This window comes from Erpetoichthys calabaricus, chromosome 3 (assembly GCF_900747795.2).
Source record: "Erpetoichthys calabaricus chromosome 3, fErpCal1.3, whole genome shotgun sequence".
Lineage (NCBI taxonomy): Eukaryota > Metazoa > Chordata > Cladistia > Polypteriformes > Polypteridae > Erpetoichthys > Erpetoichthys calabaricus.
Window position 1 is genome coordinate 85024164 of NC_041396.2, and position 27115 is coordinate 85051278.

Genomic DNA, 27115 nt, shown 5'->3' on the forward strand with positions numbered 1-27115 from the left:
ATTAAAGAGTGATAAAAATGCAGGTATAACAGACAATAACTTTGAATAATGTTAACGTTTACCCCACCCGGGTGGAATTGAAGAGTCGCATAGTGTGGGGGAGGAACGATCTCCTCAGTCTGTCAGTGGAGCAGGACAGTACAGCAGTCTGTCGTTGAAGCTGCTTCTCTGTCTGGAGATGATACTGTTTAGTAGATGCAGTGGATTCTCCATGATTGACAGGAGCCTGCTCAGCTCCCATCGCACTGCCACGGATGTCAAACTGTCCAGCCCCGTGCCTACAATAGAGCCTGCCTTCCTCACCAGTTTGTCCAGGCGTGAGGCGTCCCTCTTCTTTATGCTGCCTCCCCAGCACACCACCACGTAGAAGAGGGCAATTGCCACAACCGCCTGATAGAACATCTGCAGCATCTTATTGCAGATGTGGAAGGACGCCAGCCTTCTAAGGAAGTATAGTTGGCTCTGTCCTCTCGTGCACAGAGCATCAGTATTGGCAGTCAAGTCCAATTTATCATCCAGCTGCACTCCCAGGTATTTATAGGTCTGCACTAGTGCTGGGCGGTATAAACGGTTCATACCGAAAACCGTTTTTTATTTTTTTTATGATATGGATTTTTCTTATACCGCAACACCGGTTTAAATTGCCTAAACGACGTTCGGAACGTGGCGCAGCGGGAAACTGTTCAAGTGGGGACCTTTTTCACTGCTACACCGCTAAACACAGATTTGTTGCACTAGGGCTCTTTTTCACTGCTACACCACCAAATAGTGGGCGGTAGCATAGGTATGCCGTGCGGTGAAAATGGACAGAGAGCCGAAAAAAACCAGTCACGTCTGTCGCCTGGAGATGCTTTAGTTTTAAAAGGTCAGATGTGTAAATACTGTTTCTATACTACTGGATAATAATGCAAGCCAAGTTGTACTTGTTTTATTTGTTTTCAATACAGTGTAATGTACCTGGGTACTGTGTAATAGTGTGACAACATTTTGACTTTATTCTCGACATTTCCACTTTAATCATGACGCTTATGACAAGAATATATTCTTTTGACTTTATTCTCGTAATTTGTCATTAAAGTAGAACATCGTAAACTAAACTTCATCATAAAATGAATATTTAATTTACTAGATTTTCTCAAACCTCGTCATAAGTTATATAGCACATTAAATGCTTTGTGTTAAGTGATTCATTCAGAGATGGGCGCATCTCTGAATGGATGGCATAATTAAACATGTATAACGAAGATATTTTTAAAGTTCTGAACACTCCGTGGGCTAAGTTTATAACTAGTTTTAATTTCACAAAGACGTTTATCGTGTGGTGATTGGTCATGTGGTTATGTGGTAAAAGGAAGGATAGGAACTGGGGTTTTGGTAGCCTACGTCAGATAGAGACAGCATGCATGCAATAAAGATAGCCCGCACAGAAGAACATGCATTGAATTCTGTGTTCGTGTCTCCGACCAGCAGATCACAAACCCAACATTTACATAATATTCAAGTTAAACCTGTGCGATAGCTATTCATACATCCAGTTTTTTGGAGCCTCGTCACACCTGCCATAAAGTTCTCTACACTGAACATACACCTGGGGACCCGTAACTGCGAGGGAGCAGCACTACCGCCTCACTACCGTGCATGTGTAATACCTGCTTTAATGCATTTCATCATGAAAATGATATCAAGTATTTATCTTAGCATTCTAAATTTTCAGAAAGCAGGAATATCATGAAGTGAATGGATTCTGTATGGTGATCGCTGTCTTCTGTTAGTGCGGAGGAAGTCAGTTTAAGAAGCGTAGTGATTAACCACTGGGTCAGGGAACGTAACACAAAGCATTTAATGTGCTGCATTAATTTATGACGGGGTAAATTAAGTAATTGATTAAACATTGATTTTAGGAAGAAGTTTAGTTTACGACATTCTACTTTAATTATGAAGTAAACTATGAGAATAAAGTGGAAATGTCGACTTTAATCTCGACATAAACGGCGAGAATAAAGTGGAAATGTTGACTTTGTTCTCGACATATAGTTTGTTTTTTTCTTCCCAGTATAGCTTAGCTTGAAGCAAGGTCCATATTAATGCAGTTTGCCTAAATGATGGTTCAGCTGGTAAAGATGTCATCACCAAGTTGCACTTGTATTTTATTTTAATTTGGTGAATACTGTGTAATGCACCTGGGCTTGAAGTCTTGAAGTAATAGTGCAACTATCAGTAATAATACTATTATTTATTTTATTGTTATTATTTATTAGTTTAAATATTATGCAGTTTAATGATGATAAAGTTGTTTAAAAAATCATTTTAACGTGTCAGTGGACAGAGATTGTTAACATTAACAGAAAGTGTAGTTGGTTTACAAAAAATATTTACTATTTATTCCTTTTCTAAGACATATTCGGTGCAATACAATTTTTGACAAGCACTTCTGGATATTTTACTAAGTCTAAATGTCTCTTTGTATGGTTGAAAATATGTTGTCAAAATTATAGTTTGTTTTTGCAAAATTTGTTCAATAAAAAGGTTCTATATTTTGACTGCATCTGTCATGCAATGTGATACCTTCTCCATTAGTGCCACCCCCTTGAAAACTATCACTTTATGGGGCAATGCAAAACTGTATTAATACTTGTGTGTACATTAAAATGTTTTTTTTTTGTACAATGTACAATACTCTTGACAGTGGAATAGGTTATTCTTAGCCAGTAATTGCAGTGGAAAATGTGGTTAAAATTCCACTCATGCATGGGGAAAAAAATACCGTTGAATATCATGAAACTGGGATAATTTAGAAAAATACCGTGATATAGAATTTTGGTCATACCGCCCACCCCTAGTCTGCACCCTCTGCACACAGTGACCTCTGATGATCATGGGGTCCACCACCAGCTCCTTGGTTTTGCTGCTGTTCAGTTGTAGGTGGTTTGAGTAATGTGTTTGTGTGTAGTAGTTTATATTCATCTAAATGATGTCTTTGAAGAAGGTTTTTAAGGATGATGTATTTTGTTTAAGCTGACTGGCTGGACTGGGGATGGGCTGATAAATTACCAAGGTCAAAATTGACTGCAGTTGATTTCAAAACTTTCAGGTAGTATAGGGAAATCCAGTTTAACTATAAACTGAGTTTTTTTGATAACCCCACAATCTCCAGATACCTATATCTTAATAAATATTTGCTTTATTTGCTATTGCTTTAAAAATACTTTACACAGTAGAGCAGACAAGAGTTTCAACCTCCAAGCTTAGTGAAACTGAACTTTATTCAATTCTATAAATAGACATTATAGCCATTGAAACACCATTCATACAAAAGTAAAATTGATAGATACCCAGTGTTACAATTTTAGGCCATTGAGCACCAGTGTCAGTGCTAAGTTTGCTAGTGTATATTTTTTCTTTTGATTGTTAGATTGTTAAATAAGTTCTGTAGTTTTCAAGTAGAAGTTATTTATTATTTCTGTAGTTTCCTTTTATTACCGCAAGAATCCCTCATAAACTCGGGAGGCACTTTTCTTAAATCAGAAACTTTACTGTTTTAAAGTAGATGGATTTGGTGAGATTGAAGATTTTCCACCACTTTTCATGCCCTTCAGACCCCTTGTAAGCTGCAAGACCTGACAATGTATTTTTAAAATTAGATCACAATTTTATGTGGCAAATTAATATATACGATGATTCTGAAGAAATAACTTTGAATTGAAAAATACTGAACTTTAATTATGTTCTTGTGTGACAAAGCTTAAGTAACCCTTTATCAAGGCAGTCCTAAAGTCAAAACTCAAAGCATGAGCCAAGCAATAAATTGCTATCCAAACCAACATGCCTAAGCCAAAGGGAGACTTTTAAATAAGGGACATCATTTTTTTGTCACCTAGCTTATGAGGACCCTTTGGTGTCATTTCCATCACTCTTATAAAGGCACTTAGAATAATAATGTTTAATATACAGGCATTGCAATTAAGTCTTATAAAATCTTGCAGTGCAGTAACTGTATTTTCGCTGTGGTAAGTGAAAAAAATATTTTTTTGCCTAAGGGCTAGATGACTATTTCTGAAAATGCTGAAATGGTAAATTCTAAATTATATATACCGAGGGAGCCAACCTATCCAGAGCGTTACCGCACTAGATGGCAGCAACCCCTGGGTTGCAGTGGTGCCTAGGACTCCTGCAGGGCTTCAGGTGAGTTGGAGTTTGGTACAGCCCTGCTGAGATCTATGGATGCTGCCAGGGGGTGCTGTAGCTGCTGAGCCCTATAGAGCAGCTCTTCCAACACACCCAGAAGTGTTGCCAGAAATGAGTCATCAAGCACCTGGAGCACTTCCTGGTGTGTTATAAAAGGAACCAGCAGCCACTACTGTGGTAGCCAGAGTCGGGAGGAGGGAAACAAAGTTTGCCGGGAGGAGTAGAGGAGAAAAGGAAAAGAAAAAGAAGGAAAGAGTTTTGTGTTATGTTTGGGACTGTGTTGAGCTTGTGGGAACTGGTAAGGCGTTGCCCACAAGATAAAAAGAAAATAAAAACAACATGTGGTTGAACTTGTGTCTTTCTCCTGTCTATGTTGGGGTTGGCCATTACTATATATATATAAATCTCAAAGATGACTGGCTGAGTCACTCACAATACTCATTTATCAACAAAAGCACTATTTTCCACGTAGGTAAAAAGCTAAAATATGCCAGGATGGAAGACATTCCGGTTTATCAATACTTAGGGGTAAATAAAAAAATAGAAAAAACAAATACCTGAAAATCACAAAAACTCTTTGACAGATCTGATTGAAATATTAATGTTCTAGCAAGTGGGACATTCTAAAGCGCCATGTCCCCCATTTCACCACAGCATTGCAGTACTATCAATTGCTTCTGCGGACTGGGAATGTGTCACATGTGACAATAAACCTTGACATAAACTGATTACACTACATTCTTTATAACAGTGCATAATCTTGTATTTTGAAAAAGCCCACACTGTTATCCACTGGCATATCGTCATTAAGTCCACAGTACCAGTCAGCAATCAAAGAAAAAAAACTAAAACATTAACTAATGGAGCCAAACCATGATTGAACAGAATGAGACACAATTTTCTATAGCTGATGGAGATGCTTTTTTCTTTCAAAATATGATATAAAGAGCGCAAGATCGTGCTTTTGAGTGACTAAAAGTATTTATTATCCCTTGTTGTTATTTTTTTTTTTGTTTACATTTACTCATATCTGCTATATACAAATTTTAAGTTTTGATGCTAATGGTGAGTCAAGACTTTTTTTTTTAGCAGTTTTTATCTTTGAATGAATCAATTTTAAATCACCTTTGTAACATTACTGAATACCGCTATTGGAGAGGTCCTTTAATACAAAGTTCTGCTGCAATCTCTTTTACACCAGCACCACCAAGGACTGTATGTACTGCCTTCAATAGCAAGCAGCTGAAGTGATCTATTAATATTAGCATCTGGTAAAAGGAAAAAAATATATATATATGAGGTCTGATCAAAAAATACAGTGAATATTTAAATAAAAAATAATTATTACAGTAAAAGACACATTTCCATTAATCCTCCTCAGAATACTCCCTCTCGCTTCAAACACACTTATCCCATTGTTCTTGCCACTTTCTGAAGCAGTTGTGGAAGTCCTCTTTCATGAGTGTCTTTAGTTGCGCTGTTGTGGCTGCCTCGATGTTCTGCGCATCAATCAAGATCCAACATCAAGGTGATGATGATTGTGTTTTTTGACTTTGAATGAATTGTGCAAGCTGAGTTTGTACCCAGGAACACTATGGTGAACTCTGAATATTATAAGGGCTTATTAGGGCATTTAAGAAACAATGTGCATAGAAAACAACCTGAGAAATGGGAAAACAATTTCATCCTCCATCATGATAATGTTCCATGTCACACATCGGTTCTGGTACAGAAATTTCTGTCAGATAAAAATATTTCAGTGTGTCCTCATCCACTGGGTCTGGGACCATGTGACTTCTGGCTCTTCCCCAAAGTCAAAATGACTATGAAAAGTAAACATTTTGAATCAATTCAGGACATCGAGACAGCCATGACAGCGCAACTAAAGACACTCATGAAAGAGGACTTCCAGAACTGCTTCAGGACGTGGCAGGAACGATGGGATATAATTGTTCAAAGCGATGGGAAGTATTTTGAAGGGGATAAATGGCAATGTGTCTTTTACTGTAATAATTTTTTTTTTTTTATTTAAACATTTACCGTATTTTTTGATTATACCTCGTATTATATACAGAAAAGTACTTGGTTACATTGAGCTGCAGAAGTTAATAAACTAAAAATGGCCTAATGGATTTTAGATTTAAAAATATCTTTAAAATATAATGGGTGATAGAGAAGCATACTAGTTACAAAGAAACAATTTAGATGTGCGGTTATTCACTGCCTGTGTGGAGTTTTCACATTTGTCTCTTGACCGTATGAATTTTCCTCCAGGTATTCCAGACATTATCCCACATATGTTGAGTTGCACATTTTAGCTAACTCTGAATTGGTTGTGTGTGATTAAATATGCATGAGTGTGCCTCGCCATCAACTCTTGTTTCAAGCAGGATTGGCTTCTGCCCTGCACTAATGATACTGCAATAAACCCAAGTTGCCTGCAACCTGAAACATGAATCAAGCATGGGTAGAAAATGGATTTCTGGATTTAATTGTAGCCTGCCTTCGATTCGTTCTTCCTTTGCACATCCCTGCAACAGTAAAGTTGAATTAAGTGAGATCAGGAAGAAGATGGATAATTTTAATAATGTAATTTTTCTCTTAGCACAATAGCTAAGATGTAGTCTGTTATGAAAATAGATTTAATCTGTAAAATCTACAGTTTGCATAATAATTTATTCTAAGAAAAGAACAGTGAAAATTTAATTGAAATATTCTTATAAATTGCTCCATTGTCCATGTTTATTTTTTAGAAAACTGTCAAAGTAAATGTGGCCTTAAAGATTCAGATTTTAGTTGGTCATATCCAAAACCCAGCTCCATGTCTGGCATGAACATTAAGAGGCTTTGATACTGAATTGCTTGGGTTTATAGATATGTTAGATGTGACAGTCAATGAGATCATGTACAAATGCAGAAAATATTTCCTCCTTTGGAACTAAACAGCTCTTTTGCACTCATTAAATGATGTTACTAGTGTCACGAGAAGAGACTGATGTGAATAAAAAGCCATTTGTTTTTGAAGTAGCATAATGTACTAATAAGTTGCTTTGGTATTGTGCTGCCCTGCTTGCTTGCCTGAGGAATTTGGAAAGAGTGATGACATGAAAGCAGTGGGCACGTTAAGAGTACAGAAGAAGAGTTTCTTCTATTTAATAATGTCTTTGTGTGTATGTTTTTTTCTCTTTTTACAGATACAATGGACAAAGCTGAAAACCAGCCCTATTTGTCTGGTACAGATTTTTTTCTTGCTTTCTATTCTTGTTATATGTTACCCAAATAGAGTGACATTTTACCCAAATATCCCCTATTTAAGTTCATAAATTTTATTAAGACTGATATGTTAAGTGGGCTACTAAGGGTCAACAGGAAGTCACTGGTTGGGAGTAAATCAGCAAATTTTAGCTGTATCTTTAGTGTTGGTTCTTGTCTCGTACCCTGCACTTTCTGGATATTTTTCTTCACTTACATTTCTGTACTGAAATAAATGGGTTTAGAAAATGAACCTCCTTAGCGTTACATTCTTTCTCAAAAAAACATGTAAAAAGCATTGCATTTTTGGCTTGGAAAATGACATTTTTATTAAATCTCATCTTTCTATTGTAAAATGTGCAAAACACTACAAGTACAAAGTCAGAAGTATATAAAGTATAATAATGACACAAATAATAATAATAATAAATAATGTGAACAGCACACTGCACACATGCGAGTGACACAAATGTCACTTTCGGATTACCAGAATCATTTTCGATTTCACTGTCCATTTGTTTTTCACTACCCAACGACTGCTTCATTTCATCATCAATGCTGATGAGAGGCGTATCTTATGGGATGCTGTTATGAGGCTAGGAGGAGATGTGTCTACACCATTGCCTGGGTAATGCTAGGGCCGTTTGTTTATGTGAGACATGCCTATACCGTTGCCCGAGTAGTGATCGGCACTAATGCTGTTGGGACTTTTACAGCCCAAGTAAACCTCGGGTCTTACGCAAGACGTGTCTATACCATTGTCTGAGTCACACTCGGGACTGATGCTTTTGGCACTGTTAGCCCGAGTGACGCTCTGGTCTAACACTAAGGATGTTAATAAATAAGCAAATACAAAGTAAATTCTTAACTTTGTTGAACTGATTGAAACAGAGAAAAATCAGTATGGTGGAAAGGCAGATTTGTGCTGTGTTACCTAGTTTACCTAAAGCAACTTTCAGCGAACTGGCATGTTTTTGGAAGTATATATAGTACAAGCTGTGTAAGCCCATGCTGTAAAATGCCCGGGGTCCTAGAAACTATTGAAATTGTCAGAGAATAAACTGAAATATAGAGATGTCAGGTAATTGAAAGGAACTACTCTGGGCATCTCTCTCCTAGGAGTATTAATTTTTCCGACGTGCTCGCATCGCTTGTGCATTAGCGGCGGAAGGAAAAGTAAAAGGGATACCAATGTTAGTGGCCAGGTGACTTTGTCTTTCTTCAGAGGTTTTGTTTTGCCGACATGCTCATGTCACTTGTGTATTACTGGCGGAAGGAAAAGTAAAAGGGACACCGTTTTGCCGATGTCAGCGGCTAAGTGACTTTGTCTTTCTTCTGAGGTTTCGTTTTGCTGACGTGCTAGCCTCATTTGTGTTATTAGCGGCTAAGTGAGTTTTCTGTTTCCTCGGAGGTGGACAACTTACCGCAACTCCACCTCTCACTTCTGGGCTGGACAGACGCACACACTTCCATTGTAGACGTTTATATGCAAGATTCCCTGAATCCTGAAAGCTGATTAACATATAGTATGTATGAAGGTAAAATATATAATTTTCCTTGTCTACCTTGTCAGTTTTTAGATAAAGTAGAAGTGGAGATGAGAACTTGTGAGGAGCCTCGACCTCCCAATGGACCATCGCCCATTGCCATTACTGCAGGGCAAAGGTAAGGAAGTAGTCTCGCAAAAAACTGTATGAAAAGCAAGGCAATAAGTTGTCTCATAAACTTTGATCATTAGCTATAGGGTAAAAGTGTTGTTGGCTACTGTTTCAGTTGTGTTCAGTTCCAATATTTCTGCAGTACTTTTCAATATAGTTATTATCCTGAAGTTAGTTACATTAACAATACATGACATCCTTTGGGATACACGTTCAAAAGTACAGGCACGCCAACATTGAGATTTGTCATCTTGGAGTTAAAAGCCTTCATTGCATAGTCTAAATTATTATATCTATCTCCTCCTGATGTGTGGGTTAGAGTTGTCTTTACAAACAGTTAAATGTGTTTAATCCTCTCCTAGAAGGATCCGCAGCACTTTTATAACTGATCTTAAAATGTATAAGTAACATAAAAGCGCAACAGGATATACACATCTAGTTATCACATTGATATACACAATTACTGTAAAATTTTGCATATAATGTGTGCAATTTTCACTCATTTTAGTTAGCTAAAAATTGTGGTGCACATTAGCAGACAAATCATAATTTTAAAGCAATTCTTTATCACATAAATCATCAAAAACCTTTGCTACATGCAGTGAGCTGTCACCTCATGTTAGTAGTCTCTGGCTGCTGGTGGGGTGGGGTTTGATGGAGGTTTGCGGCGAGTGGCTACCAGGCTGTTTTCTGAAAAGCACACAAAGCAATGGTTTCACACATACATCAACATAAAATGTCTGTTGCTGGTTCTGTGGTCACTCTCACTGCATGTTTGCCATCTCTGGCTGCAGCGGCTGCGTGGGGGTGGTGTCGGCAGATAGGTGATGGCAGTGGAGGTTGCAGTGTGATGCTATCTGGTTTGTACATATTTTCATTGTAAGTGGTGGTCCTACCAGGCGAACATTGCCGTAGATGCTTCAGCACCATGATTAGCTGGGGACCGATCAGCTAAAGCCAATACATCACTTTCATTTCCATCTTAATCTCCAGATCACCTGCACCAAAATTGGAGTCCAACAAGTCAGAGTCCAATTCAAAATAAAGAAATATATGCAAAACGTCATCCACTGAGTATTTTGCTTTGCATGTTCACTTCACTCCCTCACCAGATGTCGATGCCATTTTTGCAGTTGCCATTTTTGCCATTGTTTAGTCTTCGCTACTCATGCACATGCAGGAATTAGACATCACAAGTCAATGAGTGTTAACATTCCTCTAAGTAAAGAGAATCTACCTTTACCACATTTACAGTTGATTATTCCCCTCACCCCTCCTGTCAACAAAAGCCAACATCCGCCCTAAAATCTTGGAAAGTTAAGGGTGCACATTAGAAATGAATTTCTTTTTTCACCTGAACATTATACATGAGTGGAGGTTATATGTAAGATGTTATGGGATTAGCAAGATGAGTTAAAAAAAGGATATTAGAAAATCAAACAAATGAGAGAAATCCAGCCTTTAACTGAAGTAAATTTATTTTGAGAAAAAACAATCATCAATAGGTATTTTTTTAACAAAACTACATGTGCCACAATTGTTGGCACCCCTTCATTTAATACTTTGTACAACCTCACATTGCCAATAAAACTGTAATGAGTCTTCTCTTATAACATCTTAAACTGTCGTAGAATGAATAGATTGATTAATTGCTTATCCCCAAGGGGAAATTCAAATTTTACAGAAGCTCAAGAGAGACTGAGAGATGTATATAATATACAAGTAATATAACAAACAGCAAACCTCCAAAAATACTTGGGAACTTCTGGCTTAGATGCTGAAGAACTGGTGCTGTCAATAGCATGCTTGTAGGTAGAACAGGGAATCTGAGACAATTCATTTTTGCAGAATCTCTACAGATCATCCATGGTCCTAGGTTTTCTCTTGTGCATTCTCCTCTTCAGGTCACCCCACAGGTTTTTAATAGGGTTTAGATCTGGAGACTGAAACAACCATGGTATTAGCTTGATTTGTGTTCCTTTACACATTTTTGTGTTGATTTGGACATGCTGTATGTTTTGGATAGTTGTCCTGCAGGAAGATACAATGACAGTCCAGTTTTAGTTTCTTGGCAGACAGATTTATATTTAAAACCTTCTGATATTTCACCCTAACAAGTTTCCCAGGATCTTTGAAGAAAAACAGCTCCACTACATCTCAGAATGCCCACCATACTTGACAGAGAAGATCAGGTTCTTTTTGGTGTAGTCATCCTTTTTATGCCAAACCCACTTTATTATTTGTTGCCAAAAGACTATTTCACTTCATTTGACCATGAAAATGGTTCCAATCAAACTTCCAATAGTGTATAGCTGACCTCTGGCACTTACATTTGTGGTTAAATGACAGGAAAGGCTTTTTCCTTTCATGCCTTCTAAATGATCTCTTGGCATGGAGGTGGTGTCTGATGGTAGTTTTGGAGACTTGGTAATCCCAAGATGGTACATTTTCTGTTTTTCACCAACAGTAATCCTTGGAATTTTTATTTTTTTTTGTTCCCTTACCATCCTGCTGATTGTCCGTGAGGACAAAATAAACTTGGGTCCTCTTCCAGGCAAGTTGGTAACAATTCCAGTTGATTTTAACTTTTTAAATATTGCCCTGTAGATGTGGGTATTTTCAGGCCAGTATCCATTTATTTTTTATATAGCCTTTCCCCGATTTATGAAGATCACAACACACTTTTGCCTTATTTAAATTGTGCTTTCTCTTTCCCATGTTAATCAATGAATAAGAGACCTTGGCCTTTGTGCCACTTCATATATATACTCCAGTGAAACACAATGTCAGAGATTACTGCTTGAAAGTTTCTACACACTCTGATCAGCTTAAAACAAGTTCTCAGTTATACTTATATATAAGCATTTCTAGGTATGCCAATTATTTCTTGATGAGAGATAATTTTTTTTCTCAGAATACAATTACTTCAATTAAAGGTTGGATTTCTCTCATGTTTTGCAAGATTAAGGTAATTCACCAAAAAGTATTTTTACAACCCTTTTAACTTATCTTTACCAGGGGTGCCAATAATTTTGAAATCAACTATATGTATTTTTTAAAGCTGTAACAGTACAGTCATTTCAGATAAATGTTGCATGCAAGAGAATTTCCCAGACTTATCCTTGACTGCTTATATGGCATATAATTCTTTGACATCTTTTTTTCTTAGACCATTGATAGTTATTTTTTCATTTCCTAAGACAACAATATTTTCTGATGGAGATCTTTCTTATTTGTTTCAGTGAATATGGCTTTGCTGAAAAGGTGGTGGAAGGCATGTCAGTTGTCATTAACTCCATCACCATTAAAGTCCAGGCCAAAGCTTTCCATGCATCTTTTGAGTTGTGGCAGTTGCATGGGTGCAGCCTAAACCCTAAATGGCAACAGAGTGACCTGCGCTTGACTCGAATCACTGACCCTCGACGTGGAGAGGTAAACCATTCAGTGCATGAAAAGAAAGTGCTGAGAAAAAAAAATATATAGCTTTTTTGGTTGTAGCAAACTGCTTGACCACTTATGGCTGTAGAACCAGTTGTTCGGTTAGATTAGGCAGTCCTATAGTTTATGTAAAAAAAAAACTACATGCGAGTGTGAGTTCAGTGTGTTTGGTGCAGAAATAAATAACTATGTATGTTCTATGACTGCGTAACAAAGCCTCTGACACTTCTAAATGTTTGCTGAAATTTTGCAGTTTCTGTTTTTTCCTAACCTGATGCAGAATAAAACAAACACTAATATAAATTTTTGCAGCAAAGATTTAAATCAGAAGTCTGTCTATAAACAGGACACAGGGGGAATAATTACTAGAAGCAAGCCTCGCCAGCTACCATGATAGTACACAGTTTTAAATCTATTGCAATGGACAGGAAATGTTCCTGCCTTGCATGCAGTGCTTTCTGGGATAGGTTCCAGCTTCCTCGTATTCCTGTTCAGGATAAGTGGGCTTGAAAATGGAGGAAGGGATGGATGGATGGAATATGTACACTGCCCTGAAGAGTTGGTCAACATCAAAAAGCATTATAGTTTAATGCTACTAGAAAACGGGTCAAATTTAAATTTTCTTTTTTTCAGGGTTTTCAAGTACAGCTTACTACACAGTATTTTACAAGCATGTTTATTAGGTTAGCATTCATAAACAACTAAACCCATAAAAAGTAATCTGTGAAAAACAAAAAAACACTTTAGAAAAGGGCCATGTTTACATCATCCATCATAACCATGATTGCACATGCAGGCTGAATAGAAGCCTCCTCCTCTTGTCTAGTAAAGTATATTGTTAACATGTTTATTTTTGTTTTTAAATGTCAAATGTCCTGAGAACATAAATGGTCATCTTAAAAAAGAGACTTTTCTTATCACAGTGTGCAAAACTATTTCTAACGAGATTTATTAAGCTGACATGGTCTGTCTTGTACATTGTCTTGGATACTTAATGCAACAATTTTTTAGCTCTGGAAAAGATGTATTCTGCATTTTTCAATGAGCTAGTTGTTGTGTGCTTTAAATGTGCATGAACAACATTAAAATAAAGGAAAAAATAAACAGATTGCAAAGTTTAGAATGCCATTTCTGGGCTTTGCAAGCCTGTATGTAATTTGCTCTTGTCAAAAGTAACTGTGTGTACCAATGAGGGAATTATATATACAGCAACTAATTTTTTTCATTTAAATCCAGTGTTTATTGTTTGTTTTCATATTTTTTATAGTCATGGTAAACCTATCCATCATATATTTCTGTGGCTTGTTTTTAATTTTTTTTTAATGTGATTCTTTATTTTTTCAGATATAATATTATCATATATTATAATAATTGTAGAAGTGTTTTTGTTAGTACTGCTGCCTCACAAATCCACCATAGTGAGTTTTGAGTCTGTGTGGGTTTTCTCCAGATACTCCAGATTGCCTTCCACATTCCCAGAAATATTCAGATTAACTGATGATTCCAAATAGGTCCCTATGCAAGTATAGGTGTGTTTGTGTGTGTGAATGTGCCTTGCAACAGACTGGAACCTTGTTCAGTGCTGGCTCTTCTGCCCTATGCTGATGGAATAGGCTCTGAAACCCCATATATTGCGACTTTTATTAAGTGGATTTGAGAACATTCATTTGCTGTAAGTTTATAATTGTACAGACAACATGCCAGAGAATAAGCTTACTTGTTCAAGGTTCTGCAGGGACTTGAAATTAATGTTTATTATAATAAACTTCTGCTTCTTGTGCAGTGAGCCACACAAATTAAATAACATGGACATTGTTAATTTTTTTGGTGTTTAAAGTAATATTTGTAAAGCCTAGTGCACCCATGTGAGTAATAAAAAATGTGTTAAGACTAATTGATTTAAACAACCATCTTGCAGATATTGGTGAGAAAGGAAGCAGTAAATGTTCTTCCTCCAGTGACACAGCAACCATATATTCTGAATTTGTGGTTTCTTCTTTTTCTTATCTATTTAGATGACTGATTTGTGCATGAAGTGTTTGTAGTTTATATATTTCAGCAAATTTTCTTCTTTTTTGCATATGTTGTTTCTTCATTACCATATTTATAGATAAGAGGTACATTTTGTCACAAAGAAAGATACTGAAGCACATACAGTTTCAGATGATGTTAGCTGATACAGTTTTGTTAAACCATGTGTGTCCTCTCACAGTACCAGCTTTAGGCCTGCTTCTGAAACTGTTTGTCTGTTTGGAATTTTGTTAAGCTTGATTTGTGATTACTGGTCTTGATACTAAGTGCATTTTATGAACTTCTTCATCAAGTTCTGCCAATAAATGCAAAACAAATTTTATGCATCCTGAAGCAAAGAATGCCTTTTGTTATATCTTTTGATATACACTGTTCTGTTGTTATAGTAAAAGATGACTGTGCAAGGTGTGAGGATTGTATACTTATGCAAACAACATATTTTCTTTTTCCCTGAATTTTTTTTCTAACATAACATAATATCACATTAAGAACTAAATTGTGAGTTTCAGCGCTTTAATGTTGTACTCTGTGATATTTTTAACATAAAGTGTAATGCCAGAGGGATTTGTATTTCAGCAAAACAAGAGAACTTTTGCAAGGCACTGCACTGTACTGTCTTCAACCTTTGTTATTTTGTTATATGGTAATTCATATGGCTGGTTATTCATATTCCATCACTGCAGTTTACATTCATATTTCAACTTACATAACGACTAAATACCATAATTAAAGGATAAATACACTAATGAGCTAAACAGTCTGTTTCTTCGTATATCTTGACACACTTTGTTCTGGTTTGTTGTCGGGTTTATACTTCACGCGATGCGTGCTCCAGAGGACGCTACTGCTACACAAGCATTGTACTGTTTATACTTGCGCATGGGGCGCGAGACAGAAACAATTCCTGGATGGGGCATCAGGACATCGCAAGGTGAATACAAGCATACACATACACTAGTGTCATTTTAGTGTCGCCATATCCCCAAACCTTCATGTCTTTGGAAGGAAACAGGAGCACACAGTGGAAACCCACCAGGAAAACATGCAATCTTCAGGCAAGGATCACAAAGGATGTGACTCCTTGTGAGGCAGCAGTGCTGCCGCTCTGCCAGCGTGCCGCTCCCGCATGTGTAATTATTTACATTTACATTTACATCATTTAGCAGACGCTCTTATCCAGAGCGACTTACAACAGTGCTTAGTAGTCTACGACTGTTCTTCAGTCTTTAAGGCTAGGATTAAATCTACTGTCATTAAACAAGTTACCGCTGACCAAGTTGTACACAAAACCATGCTAGAAGAAAATAATAGTAAGTTGTTAGTACAAAATTTTTTTTTTTTTTTTGAGAAAAGGGTATAAAAAAGTATGGGGACTTTAGTCCCCCAAGTGCTGTTTAAAGAAGTGTGTCTTCAGACGACGTTTGAAGACAGTGAGGGTCTCCGCTGTTCGTACAGTAAGAGGAAGTTCGTTCCACCACTGAGGAGCCAACACTGCAAAGAGTCTTGATGCATGTCGTCCTCTTCTTTTAAGTAAGGGTGGTTTGAGACGAGCAGTGCTTGATGTTCTGAGAGAGCGAGAAGTGACACGGTGCTTAACCAGTGCTGATATGTAAGGTGGTGCAGTTCCAGTTTTGGCCTTAAAGGCAATCAATTATTAACAGTATTATTAACAGTTAACAGTATTGATTATTTAAATGAAGTTAATGGCTTATTTGTAAAATGTAACATACACGCTTTAATGCATTTCACCATGAAAGTGATATCAAGTATAAATCTAAGGAATCTAAATGTGCAGAGAGCTGGATTATGATAAATTTAATGTGTTCTGTGTGGTGATTGCTGCTGTCAGTTCAGGAGGAAGCCCCAGAAGCACGTAGCGATTAACAACTGGGTCGTTTTTAAGATGACGTTTACAACGTTCTGCTTTAATGATAAAGTAAACTACAAGGTTAAAATGGACATTTCGAGATTAAAGCTGAAATTTAAATTTTAATCACAAAATAGACTTTTTCACTGTGTCCTTAATATTTTTTTCTGGCTCAAATATGCTGCCGTACATTCTGATGCTGTTCTGAAGGTGCAAAAAAAAAAAAAGACGCCACAGAAGATTATATGTGAGACTTTTAAAATGTTTCGTGTCATTATGATGGGGAGTATGCGACGCCTGAATATTAAAGCACCATGAATGTATTTGTATGATAGCATTTTGCTTCATCATATCGAACCATTCATCAAACATCGAAGCACGCACATCGATCTTGTAGGATCCGTATGGCTTTCTGTCATATGTAGATAGTTCCAACTTGATCACACTGCACCCCCCTACTTTTTGCTGGTACTGCAGCTCGTGCATGCGTCTCATTAATTTTTGAGGACATGCTCAGAGGATGCATCAAATGAACGCTGGGAACGCGTGGCAGCCATGATGTGTATTTGTTCTGAGTGTGAAGTATAAGCCGGCCCTTAGCCTGTACTAGCGTTACCTTTTACTTTTTATTTCATTGGTCTCCAATGGAAAATTGTGGTATTATCTGAGCTCAAAGATATTATAGCAACACATACCTTTCCTTTTAGGAACTCAGCCCATATAGAATTTTTCACATAGATAAATTATATTTCTGGCGTGGCTTAAGAAAGAATAGTAGTCCCAGTGAGGCATTATAAAGGGATGTTTCCTTAAGTATAAGGGAACCTCAGTAGCACTTATGCTTTATAATCCAGTTGTTGAAAGTACTCATTGTGTTTTATAGAGAGATTGATAAGCATTATTTTATAGTGCCCATTAGTTTTTCTTTTATCTACTCCTCTGCTTCTATCTCTAGTGGGTTAACTGTGTGTCTAGTAATTAGGCCAGCCCTCTGTCTCAGTTTATTGATTTTTAGGGCCTCTCTTGAACTGATGTTTACCCATCCAGCACAACACAGTATAGAAACTCACACTTATTATCAAAGAATCAAAAAAAAAAACATGTGAAGGGTTTTGTTACATACATTTAAGCAATGCAGCCTTTTAAGAAAAAAGAGTCTGCTTTTTCATATAGAATTCTTTCATATTAGTGGACCAATCCAACTTGTTGTTGATGTGGACCCCCAAGTATCTGCAGTACTTTCACATCCTTGCCCTTGATAGTTACCAGGGTTTCATTTATAAAACATGACTTCACTTGAAAACATGCTTAAGCCATTTCTTACACAAAAATGAGGAAAAGAAAATCTTGTTTTATTAACCATCTCCATGACATGCAAGTCACATTTGGATGCTCTAGAACGAATTATCCATCCATCCATTTTCTAAACCCACTTAATCTTAAAAAGGGTCATATTACAGTTAACTGACATGTTCTCTCAGTAGAGCTATCTAAAATATTTAACAACGTCTAATGCATATGCTTGATGTTAATTGCCTTAGTGTGCTGTCTGCTTTGTCTATAAAAATGGGTGTTCTGTGTGTTGTATGACATAACTGGCAAAGGCAGCATTACCAGGAAACCAACCATCACTCATGTCATGACCCTGAAGTCTTCCTCCCACACTACTATTTAATAAAATACAGGAATCATAGTTGAGCCAGGCCACCTCACAACAACATTAGTCAGACACATTTGAAAATCATATATTAGTTGTATATAAATTAAATGAAAGTGTTTTCTGTTTACAAAAACAAATTCATCCTGTGATGGTGCCTTTATCTTAACATGTGTGAAGTCAGTTTGTCAATTACATTAGGAAAATCAACAACCACTTCACACTGCCTCTTGACCTCGGCTTGCTCACCCTGACCATAAGATATTTGGATGTATCTGGGTAGCATTTTAATTATACCATCCCATACAGATGGCATGATACTGTTCAAGGATGACTGAGATTCCTGATTGGTCACCCAGTTTACACTGAAGAGAGCCTGTTGCCAAACACCCAATAGTTGTTAAAAACTGTAATGGAACAGAGATCATTTGATTTCTGGATACAGATCGCCCTAGTGTAGGCACTATTTAAGTTCCAAGAGGACAGCTGTAGGAAGTTTAAATCAAACTATCCTGATCCATATAATTGTTGCAATCCCTGAAAACTTGCTCCTTGCACATTATGCATAAGAGCTAATATTGGCATTGCCAGTTATGTTGTACCACACAAAGCAAAACTTGTATAATCTTTCTTTAAAGTGATAGTGGGTACCCCCTCAGAAACTGGCTCCTCATATCACTCAACAACCTGCAAACACCGCAAGAAAGGAAACATAATGGAAGGCATTCCAGCACATGGTCAGTAATAGAACACACCATTGTTTCATTGACAGGTTGATGATTGTGTTTGTAATTTTCAGGCACCACATTGCTGTAAAGTCCCAAAAATGTTTGCCGCATTGTGACTGCTTGTTCGGTACTGTACAGCATAGCACAGAAACATGGACTGCATGCATGTATGACCCAGAACCTGTCCCTCAGGATGTTAAAGTAATGTCAATTCAAAGACTCTTAGATATTGTATGTCAAATGTAAAGAGACTTGTAAGCATTACAACAATGACATTTATTTAACAAAATAATTGTATTTTTTTTCAACGTTAAATAATCATGTTCTTAATATCTCACCCTTCTGCCATACAGTTCTCATCAATACACGCTGTGTTTCTTTTTGTGTCTGCTGTGTATTGGCACTTTGCTATTGTGGTCTTCACTCAGCTGCTGTTACTTGCTTCCACTTTCTTTTATTTATGACTCCCACAGAGAGATCATCAAAAAGAATGTATTTGTATTGTAGTTTGTAGACGCCAAAAAACTCAGCAAACAATTGAATTGAATCAGAATCCCCACCCCACCTAGCACTCACTCCCTTATCACCACAAGGTGTCTGAAGGTACAGCGCGCATCCTGGCCAAGTCAGGCGTCAGAATAGCACACAAACCCAAAAACAATCTGCGCACGGTCCTGTTTAATGCTAAAAACAAGAAATCGATAGCAGAAACACGAAACGCCTTTATAGCATTTTTTATAGCATTCCATGCAGTTCTTGCTCAGCGGTATACATAGGACAAACTTCAAAAAAAATCGCAATACGTATACAGGAACATCGCAACGCCGTCAGAAGAAAGGACTCACTTTCATTGATCTACACGCATACTAAATCAACAGGACATACATTTAACTGGGACAATGTACAAGTAAAATTTAAGGCCAGCACTAAAAGTGCCAGAGAGCTGGCCGAATCTTGGTTATCAAATGAGAACGCCATCAACAGACACTTGGACATAAATCCAGCATATGCAAACTTAAGAAGAACATGTTCATAATAAATAAACTGTACACCCAATACCCCCCCCCCCCCCCCATCACACTGACTTAGCCACCCCCCCCTACCCCCTCCACGTAATGTTTTGCTATATATTGCCTTTGATTCTTGTAAGTCTAAGCATTATCCTCTGATGAAGACCCCTGGCAGGGGTTGAAAGCTCAGGAATAAAAACTATTTTATGATACGTGATTCATTTTTTCTCCCTTTGTGGATCTCCTGCTGCAAATATATATATATATATATATATATATATATATATATATAATATATAATATAAAAAATAATTGCTCAAAAAAATTAAAGGAACACTTTGAAAACACATCAGATCTCAATGGGAAAAAAATCATGCTGGATATCTATACTGATATGGACTGGGATGTGGATGCCACATCCTTTGAAAGAAATGAAAATTATCAACCTACAGAGGGCTAAATTCAAAGACACCCCGAAAATCAAAGTGAAAAAGTCACGAAATTTCATTGCAGCAACTCTAAATCGTACTGTTTTTTGTATGGCCCCCACGATGCAATCAACATCTTTCCTGAAGAAGGGGCCTGAGTTACCTCGAAAGCTTGCATATTGTAATCTTTTTAGTTAGCCAATAAAAGGTGTCATTTTGCTTGACTTTTCACTGCAGTCAACTCTGAAATTTATAAGTCTCATGTCAAGATAACATGGTCTTGAAAAGAGTACATCTGGCAGCCCATAATCTATTCGTCTATTTATTATTTTTTTGAAAATTATATCAATAGATCAACTTTGTATTGTGAAAAAAGAAAAAAAAGTCATAACAGATTCTGCTGTTTTAAGACTCCATTTCAAGGTTCTTTTATTTGCCATTTGTGCACAAAACTAACAGTCAAAGCACATTGGAAAATTCTTGTGCAGAGCTCTGTCTGAGTCATAGTAAAACATTAAAAATTATGTTATGTGCTATTTATTGTGGTATTCGTAAAAGCAGTGCTAAAGTTTGTGATGGGCCATCTGTTGAAATGAAAAATACTGGGCATTATTTTTATTACATGCATTACAAAATACATGAAATATATGGTGCACTGCAAACATTAATTTTGAATATGCTGAGGTCTACATTGATTACTTAGATTTCAACCTATCTTGGACAAGTAGCACAACTAGTAATAAATATGCAGTTAAAATTCATTAGTCTTTGAGTTAAGAATATAATTCCATGTTTTATCATAGAATAGTGCACTCATCATATGTGAGTTCCTACATTGTGCCTAGTACTGCTTCAGCCCTGAATTGACATTTCTTAATACAAAAACATCACCTCCTATATGATACTTTTTGGGTTGGTGCCTTTTGATCAGGTATGAAAAATAAACTGACAAGCTTCAGCTATATCAACACAAGATTCATAACTGACAGCATGTGTAGCAATTTTCTCAGCTATATAATTTAATTTACATTTCAGGTCCTAACATTTAAGGAGATCAACTGGCAAACCTTACGAATTGAAGCTGATGCAATTGAAAGTGAAGAGCACGACCTCGCCAGCACACCTCTAAGGCTGATCACTAATCAAGGACGCCTGCGTATAGCTTTAAAACGCAGGGTAAAGTACTTGCATGTATTTCTGAGAGGGAACAGTACCAAGGACTATGTGAGTAATACATTGTTATATTTTTTATCAGGTAAAGGACTGCAATGTGGTTGCCTCCAAGCTCATGTTTATTCTAGATGACCTGCTCTGGGTTCTAACAGACTTGCAGCTAAAAGCTATGATCAGATATGCAAAATCACTAAGCGAAGCCATTGAACGCTCAGCTCAGCAGCAAAAGAGCCTGGACCCAGAGAGCCTGCAGGTAAGCTGGAACTGGTGCAGACCTTTTTCTATTTGCCTACTGCAATATATTTGTTTCCCTTAACCAGGAAGCTGAAATGGCAAGGCAGATTTTAACTTTGCGCTGCTAAGTGTTGTGCAGTATTTGCTTGGATTTATGACCTGTTAACCAATGGGAGTGCTCCACCATGTGTACCTGATGTCTTGTTTTCAGATCTTTATTAAATGATGCCGTGTCACACCCACGTCATCTTTCATGCATGTCTTACTAGCCCATGTGCTTTTATTCTCCAGGCTCCGCCAACCTCACCAGGTGGTCAGCCCCCCTGGGCCAAGTCAGCCCAACCAGCACAGCCCAGTGGAACCCCTAACAGCATCAGCCAGTATTTTGAGCAGCATGATGTTAAGGAGACATCCTACCACATCCTCATCTCACGACTTGACCTGCACATCTGTGATGACAGCTCAGACCAAGTATCAGGTACCCCCAAATACAGCAGTACACTTGTAGTTTCTCATCTTAGTGTGCAGGGGTTTTGTTTTTGAGATACAAGTATTTCTTCCCTAATATTCTTTTACTTTTCAGATTTGTAGGGACAAAGATTCTGCTTTTTCTGTCTTATTTTCATCTCTTCTCTATGTTGCTATTTTTGCCTATCTGTTTCTTCTTTCCCCCCTCTGGTTTTTAACATGGTTCCTTGCACCATTTACTTCTTTTTTTTCTCTCTCTCTCTAGTATTCAGCAGCTTCCTACATCTTATCTCTTGCTACCATCACCTTCTCCTTTGCAGAACTTATAAAACATTACTTTTCCATCTTTTTTTTATTTAGTTAACTTTAAACACTAATGCTGTGTCATATCCTCTGTCTTTCTTTTCTCCAGGAGAATATCGTCCAAGATTTTCTGGTGGTGCAATCCAGCTAACGTTTCGTCAGCTAGGATTAGATTACTATCCTTTCCATCGACCAGGTGAGTGAATATCTTTAAATGGGCTTAAAACTTGCCTGTATCTTACTGCAGACAAGTTCTAAATAACTTTGCATAACTCCTTTATCACTTAGGCTGTTTTGTAACAAAAGCTCTGTAGTTGACAAAGGAGGAAATGTTGGAAACTGAATACAGTATGTTGTTTTCAGTAAAGCGTCTGACTTGCAAGTGTTGAACAAAATGCCTTTGTGGTAGTTAAAACTTAGAGCAGAGCTGGTTTGAATACAGAATATTTTAGTGAACAAAGAAATGCTGGATGGGTTTCTAAAAGAGTAGTTGGCAATAAATGCCTGGATCTTCCATCTGTTCCACCAGTAAACAGCAAGGAGATCAGTACCATTACTAAGAGAAATAGGAGAAAGTGTTAAGACTTGACCAGGGCCACATCCAGGAGATCACAGATCAGAGTTTATGATATTATGGGAGATGAGGTTTCAGGACTAGAATTTAATAAATGTATATGTATAGTAGGTTTAGATATACTCAGAAATGTATTCAAAGTGATACGTAAGTGGTAACTGCAGCTATGCCATATATCTGTTTTATGTCTAAAGACTCCACTAATAATGAACATGTAGATGCAGACTATGTTTATGTTCTAGAGAATGAACATTGGAAATTAAAGAATGGCTGACCTAAATATCTCTGGCCTAATCATAAAATTTACTTAATCTCAATTCAGTTTATTCTTATTTCTTCTTTACTCCAGCTATCATCATTATTGTCCTGTTAATACAGTAGTTGGTTAATGTATGACCATAACCGCATGACAATAAAGCATTATGATATTAGTTTAGATTAAACGTTACTCATACATTATTTGTAAAGATTCTGAAATTTTTAAGAAACTGCTTTACTCTAAAAATATTTTGAAGCTGCATAAATCAATTTTTCGAACTTATGAAAGCAAGATGTTCAAATAATAGTCTATGCAAAAGTCAACATCTGAAGTATGGGTCAATTCAGTCAGTAAATCCAAGATTTTTGAGTTAAGTGTCTTCACTATTGCCTTACAAGTTTTTGAATTAATCTATACTAATAAAAGGCAAAGCCCTCACTGACTGACTGACTCACTGACTGACTGACTCACTAATCACTAATTCTCCAACTTCCTGTGTAGGTAGAAGGCTGAAATTTGGCAGGCTCATTCCTTACAGCTTATTTACAAAACTTAGGCAGGTTTCATTTCGAAATTCTACGCGTAATGGTCATAACTGGAACCTGTTTTTTGTCCATATACTGTAATGGAAGGCAGCAAGATGGCCGTAGGAGACGGAGTTGCGTGTCGCGTCATCACGCCTCCCACATAATCACGTGAACTGACTGTGAAGGCAGTACGTAGAAAACAAGGAAGAGTGCGAAAGAGTGCTGAAGAAAACATTCATTACACAATTGAGGAGGCAGCGAAAGACTAAGAAGTGAGAGAGCAGCTCACGTGAAGTGAATGAACGGAGCCCGAGTGATCACTTGGATGAATCAAACCTGTTCAAAAAAAAAAAAAAAAAAAAGCAGAGTGCCTTATATGAGCAGGCAGTCAGCTAAAGAAGGGAATCAATAAATAACTATAATCTTAATAAACGAACAAAAAATAGCGGAGAATCCGCGGATTACATAAAGGAAATGGGTACCTGAACAGAAAAGTAAGTCTCAAATAGTCACACTAAGTACCATAGTTCACTTGCGGTATCGATGTATTTATGCAAATCCAACAGAGTGCCTGTGGGCTCAGAGCATGGGGGCGGGGCCTTCCTCATTCACTCGCCAGCCTCTGTTCCAGTTACTCCACGTCTCGCCACGTGTTGCAGTGCACCTTGCCTCCGCTTAGCTAGCGATACCTGTGTGTTCAACAGACATTATCATCTACAGATTGTTAAGGAGTAACGTTTAACGTTTATGAGAGAGAGATCAGAGCTACGTGTGTTTTAGAGGGTAGCTGCTGATTGCCACAGATATCACGGGCATATGCTTTTCTCCCCACCTGGGGAACGCTTTCCCGTAAGAACTGAACACGATCAGATACAGTGCCAACATCTATTGTCCTGTTTCATACATACAAGACCGCAAGACAAACACATTAGTTAGTCTTCATTGTTTGTTAATTTATTTTTATTTTTAAAGTTGTGTTTTTGTTTTTATTACCGTATATACCGTCAGGACTGGATTTTACTGTATAATTTATGGTATTTTATACTGTCTGTTGTCCAAGTCGAAAGCGGAAAACTCTCGCTATTGATCTAACAGATTATCACACCTGAGAGAGTAACCACAGAACACACTGCCTTTTTTTGTAGGTGAGGCAATGCGCTGTATCAGCGCGTACTCCTAACCTCTCTCTCTCTTTCTCTATTATGCCTACGTGACCACATGCTAATACGCGAACTATTCCGAAGCAACATTTGCACTGTTTTGTGTTTTTTGTATCTCACACCCTCATACACTTTTATCGTAAGACCATCCCTTATCTACAATGGAGCGTTCGATCAGAAGAAAATATGAAGCTGATTTTAAATTAAAAATCTTTGAAGTGGCAAAAGAAATTGGTAACTGCGCTGCTGCCACACAATTCAATGCATGTGAGAAATTGATGCAAGATTAGAGGAGGCAAAAAATTTAAGTGTTGCATTTTTGAACGGGCGTATAAGTTGGGGTCTGATATTATGATCGCTTTTTTGGGTTTCAACAACCGACTCATATTTATTTTTATTTTTAAACTTGTGTTTTTTCTAATTATATTTTTCTCAAACAATTAAAAAAAAAACCCTCCTTTAACCGCCACCTTATCGTGGTGGAGGGGTTTGCGTGTCCCAATGATCCTAGGAGCTCTGTTGTCCGGGGCTTTATGCCCCTGGTAGGGCCACCCAAGGCAAACTGGTCCTAGGTGAGGGATGAGACAAAGAGCGGTCAAACAAACCTCCTATGAAGAAAAACAATTTTGGACGGCGTTTTCCCTTGCCCGGACGCGGGTCACCGGGGCCCCACTCTGGAGCCGGGCCTAGAGGTGGGGCTCGATGGCGAGCGCCTGGTGGCCGGGCCTGCACCCATGGACCTCGGCCGGGCACAGCCCGAAGAGGCAACGTGGGTCCCCCTTCCCATGGGCTCACCACCTATGGGAGGGGCCAAGGAGGTCGGGTGCAGTGTGAGTTGGGTGGTGGCCGAAGGCGGGGACCTTGGCGGTCCGATCCTCGGCTACAGAAGCTGGCTCTTGGGACGTGGAATGTCACCTCTCTGAAGGGGAAGGAGCCTGAGCTAGTGTGCGAAGTTGAGAGGTTCCGGCTAGATATAGTCGGACTCACCTCGACGCACAGCTTGGACTCTGGAACCAATCTCCTTGAGAGGGGCTGGACTCTGTATCACTCTGGAGTTGCCCCCGGTGAGAGGCGCCGAGCAGGTGTGGGTATACTTATTGCCCCCCAGCTTGGAGCCTGTACATTGGGGTTTACCCTGGTGGACGAGAGAGTAGCCTCCCTTCGCCTTCGGGTGGGGGGACGGGTCCTAACTGTTGTTTGTGCATATGCACCGAACAGCAGTTCGGAGTACCCACCCTTTTTGGAGATCCCTGGAGGGTGTGCTAGAGGGCATACCTTCTGGGGACTCCCTCGTTCTGCTGGGAGACTTCAATGCTCACGTGGGCAATGACAGTGAGACCTGGAAGGGCGTGATTGGGAGGAATGGCCCCCCCGATCTGAACCCGAGCGGTGTTTTGTTATTGGACTTCTGTGCTCGTCACGGATTGTCCATAACGAACACCATGTTCAAGCATAGGGGTGTTCATATGTGCACTTGGCACCAGGACACCCTATGCCTCAGTTCGATGATCGACTTTGTGGTCGTGTCATCGGACTTGCGGCCACATGTCTTGGACACTCGGGTGAAGAGAGGGGCAGAGCTGTCAACTGATCACCACCTGGTGGTGAGTTGGCTTCGATGGTGGGGGAGGATGCCAGTCAGACGTGGTAGGCCCAAACGTGTTGTGAGGGTCTGCTGGGAACGTCTGGCAGAGCCCCCTGTCAGAAGTAGCTTCAACTCCCACCTCCGGCAGAACTTCGACCACATCCCGAGGGAGGTGGGGGACATTGAGTCCGAATGGGCCATGTTCCGTGCCTCTATTGTTGAGGCAGCTGACCGGAGCTGTGGCCGTAAGGTGGTCGGTGCCTGTCGTGGCGGCAATCCCCGAACCCGTTGGTGGACACCGGCGGTGAAGGATGCCGTCAAGCTGAAGAAGGAGTCCTACAGGACCCTTTTGTCCTGTGGGACCCTGGAGGCAGCTGATAGGTACCGGCAGGCCAAGCGGAATGCGGCTTTGGTGGTTGCTGAGGCAAAAACTCGGATGTGGGAGGAGTTTGGGGAGGCCATGGAGAACGACTTTCGGACGGCTTCGAGGAGATTCTGGTCCACCATCCGCCGTCTCAGGAAGGGGAAGCAGTGCAGTGTCAACACTGTATATGGTGGGGATGGTGCGCTGCTGACCT

At 38.6% G+C, this 27115-nt stretch overlaps 1 protein-coding gene across 1 annotated transcript in view; it reads left to right on the forward strand.

The window, feature by feature from the left end:
- The window catches only part of bltp3a (bridge-like lipid transfer protein family member 3A), an 83912-nt gene that overhangs the window by 15350 nt on the left and 41447 nt on the right, over window positions 1–27115 (forward strand). Inside the window, exons 3-9 of the mRNA XM_051924630.1 lie at window positions 7380–7418; window positions 9011–9102; window positions 12338–12527; window positions 21290–21430; window positions 21510–21680; window positions 21953–22139; window positions 22542–22628. Coding sequence (XP_051780590.1) covers window positions 7380–7418; window positions 9011–9102; window positions 12338–12527; window positions 21290–21430; window positions 21510–21680; window positions 21953–22139; window positions 22542–22628 — 907 coding nt within the window. The remainder of the gene's footprint in view (window positions 1–7379; window positions 7419–9010; window positions 9103–12337; window positions 12528–21289; window positions 21431–21509; window positions 21681–21952; window positions 22140–22541; window positions 22629–27115) is intronic.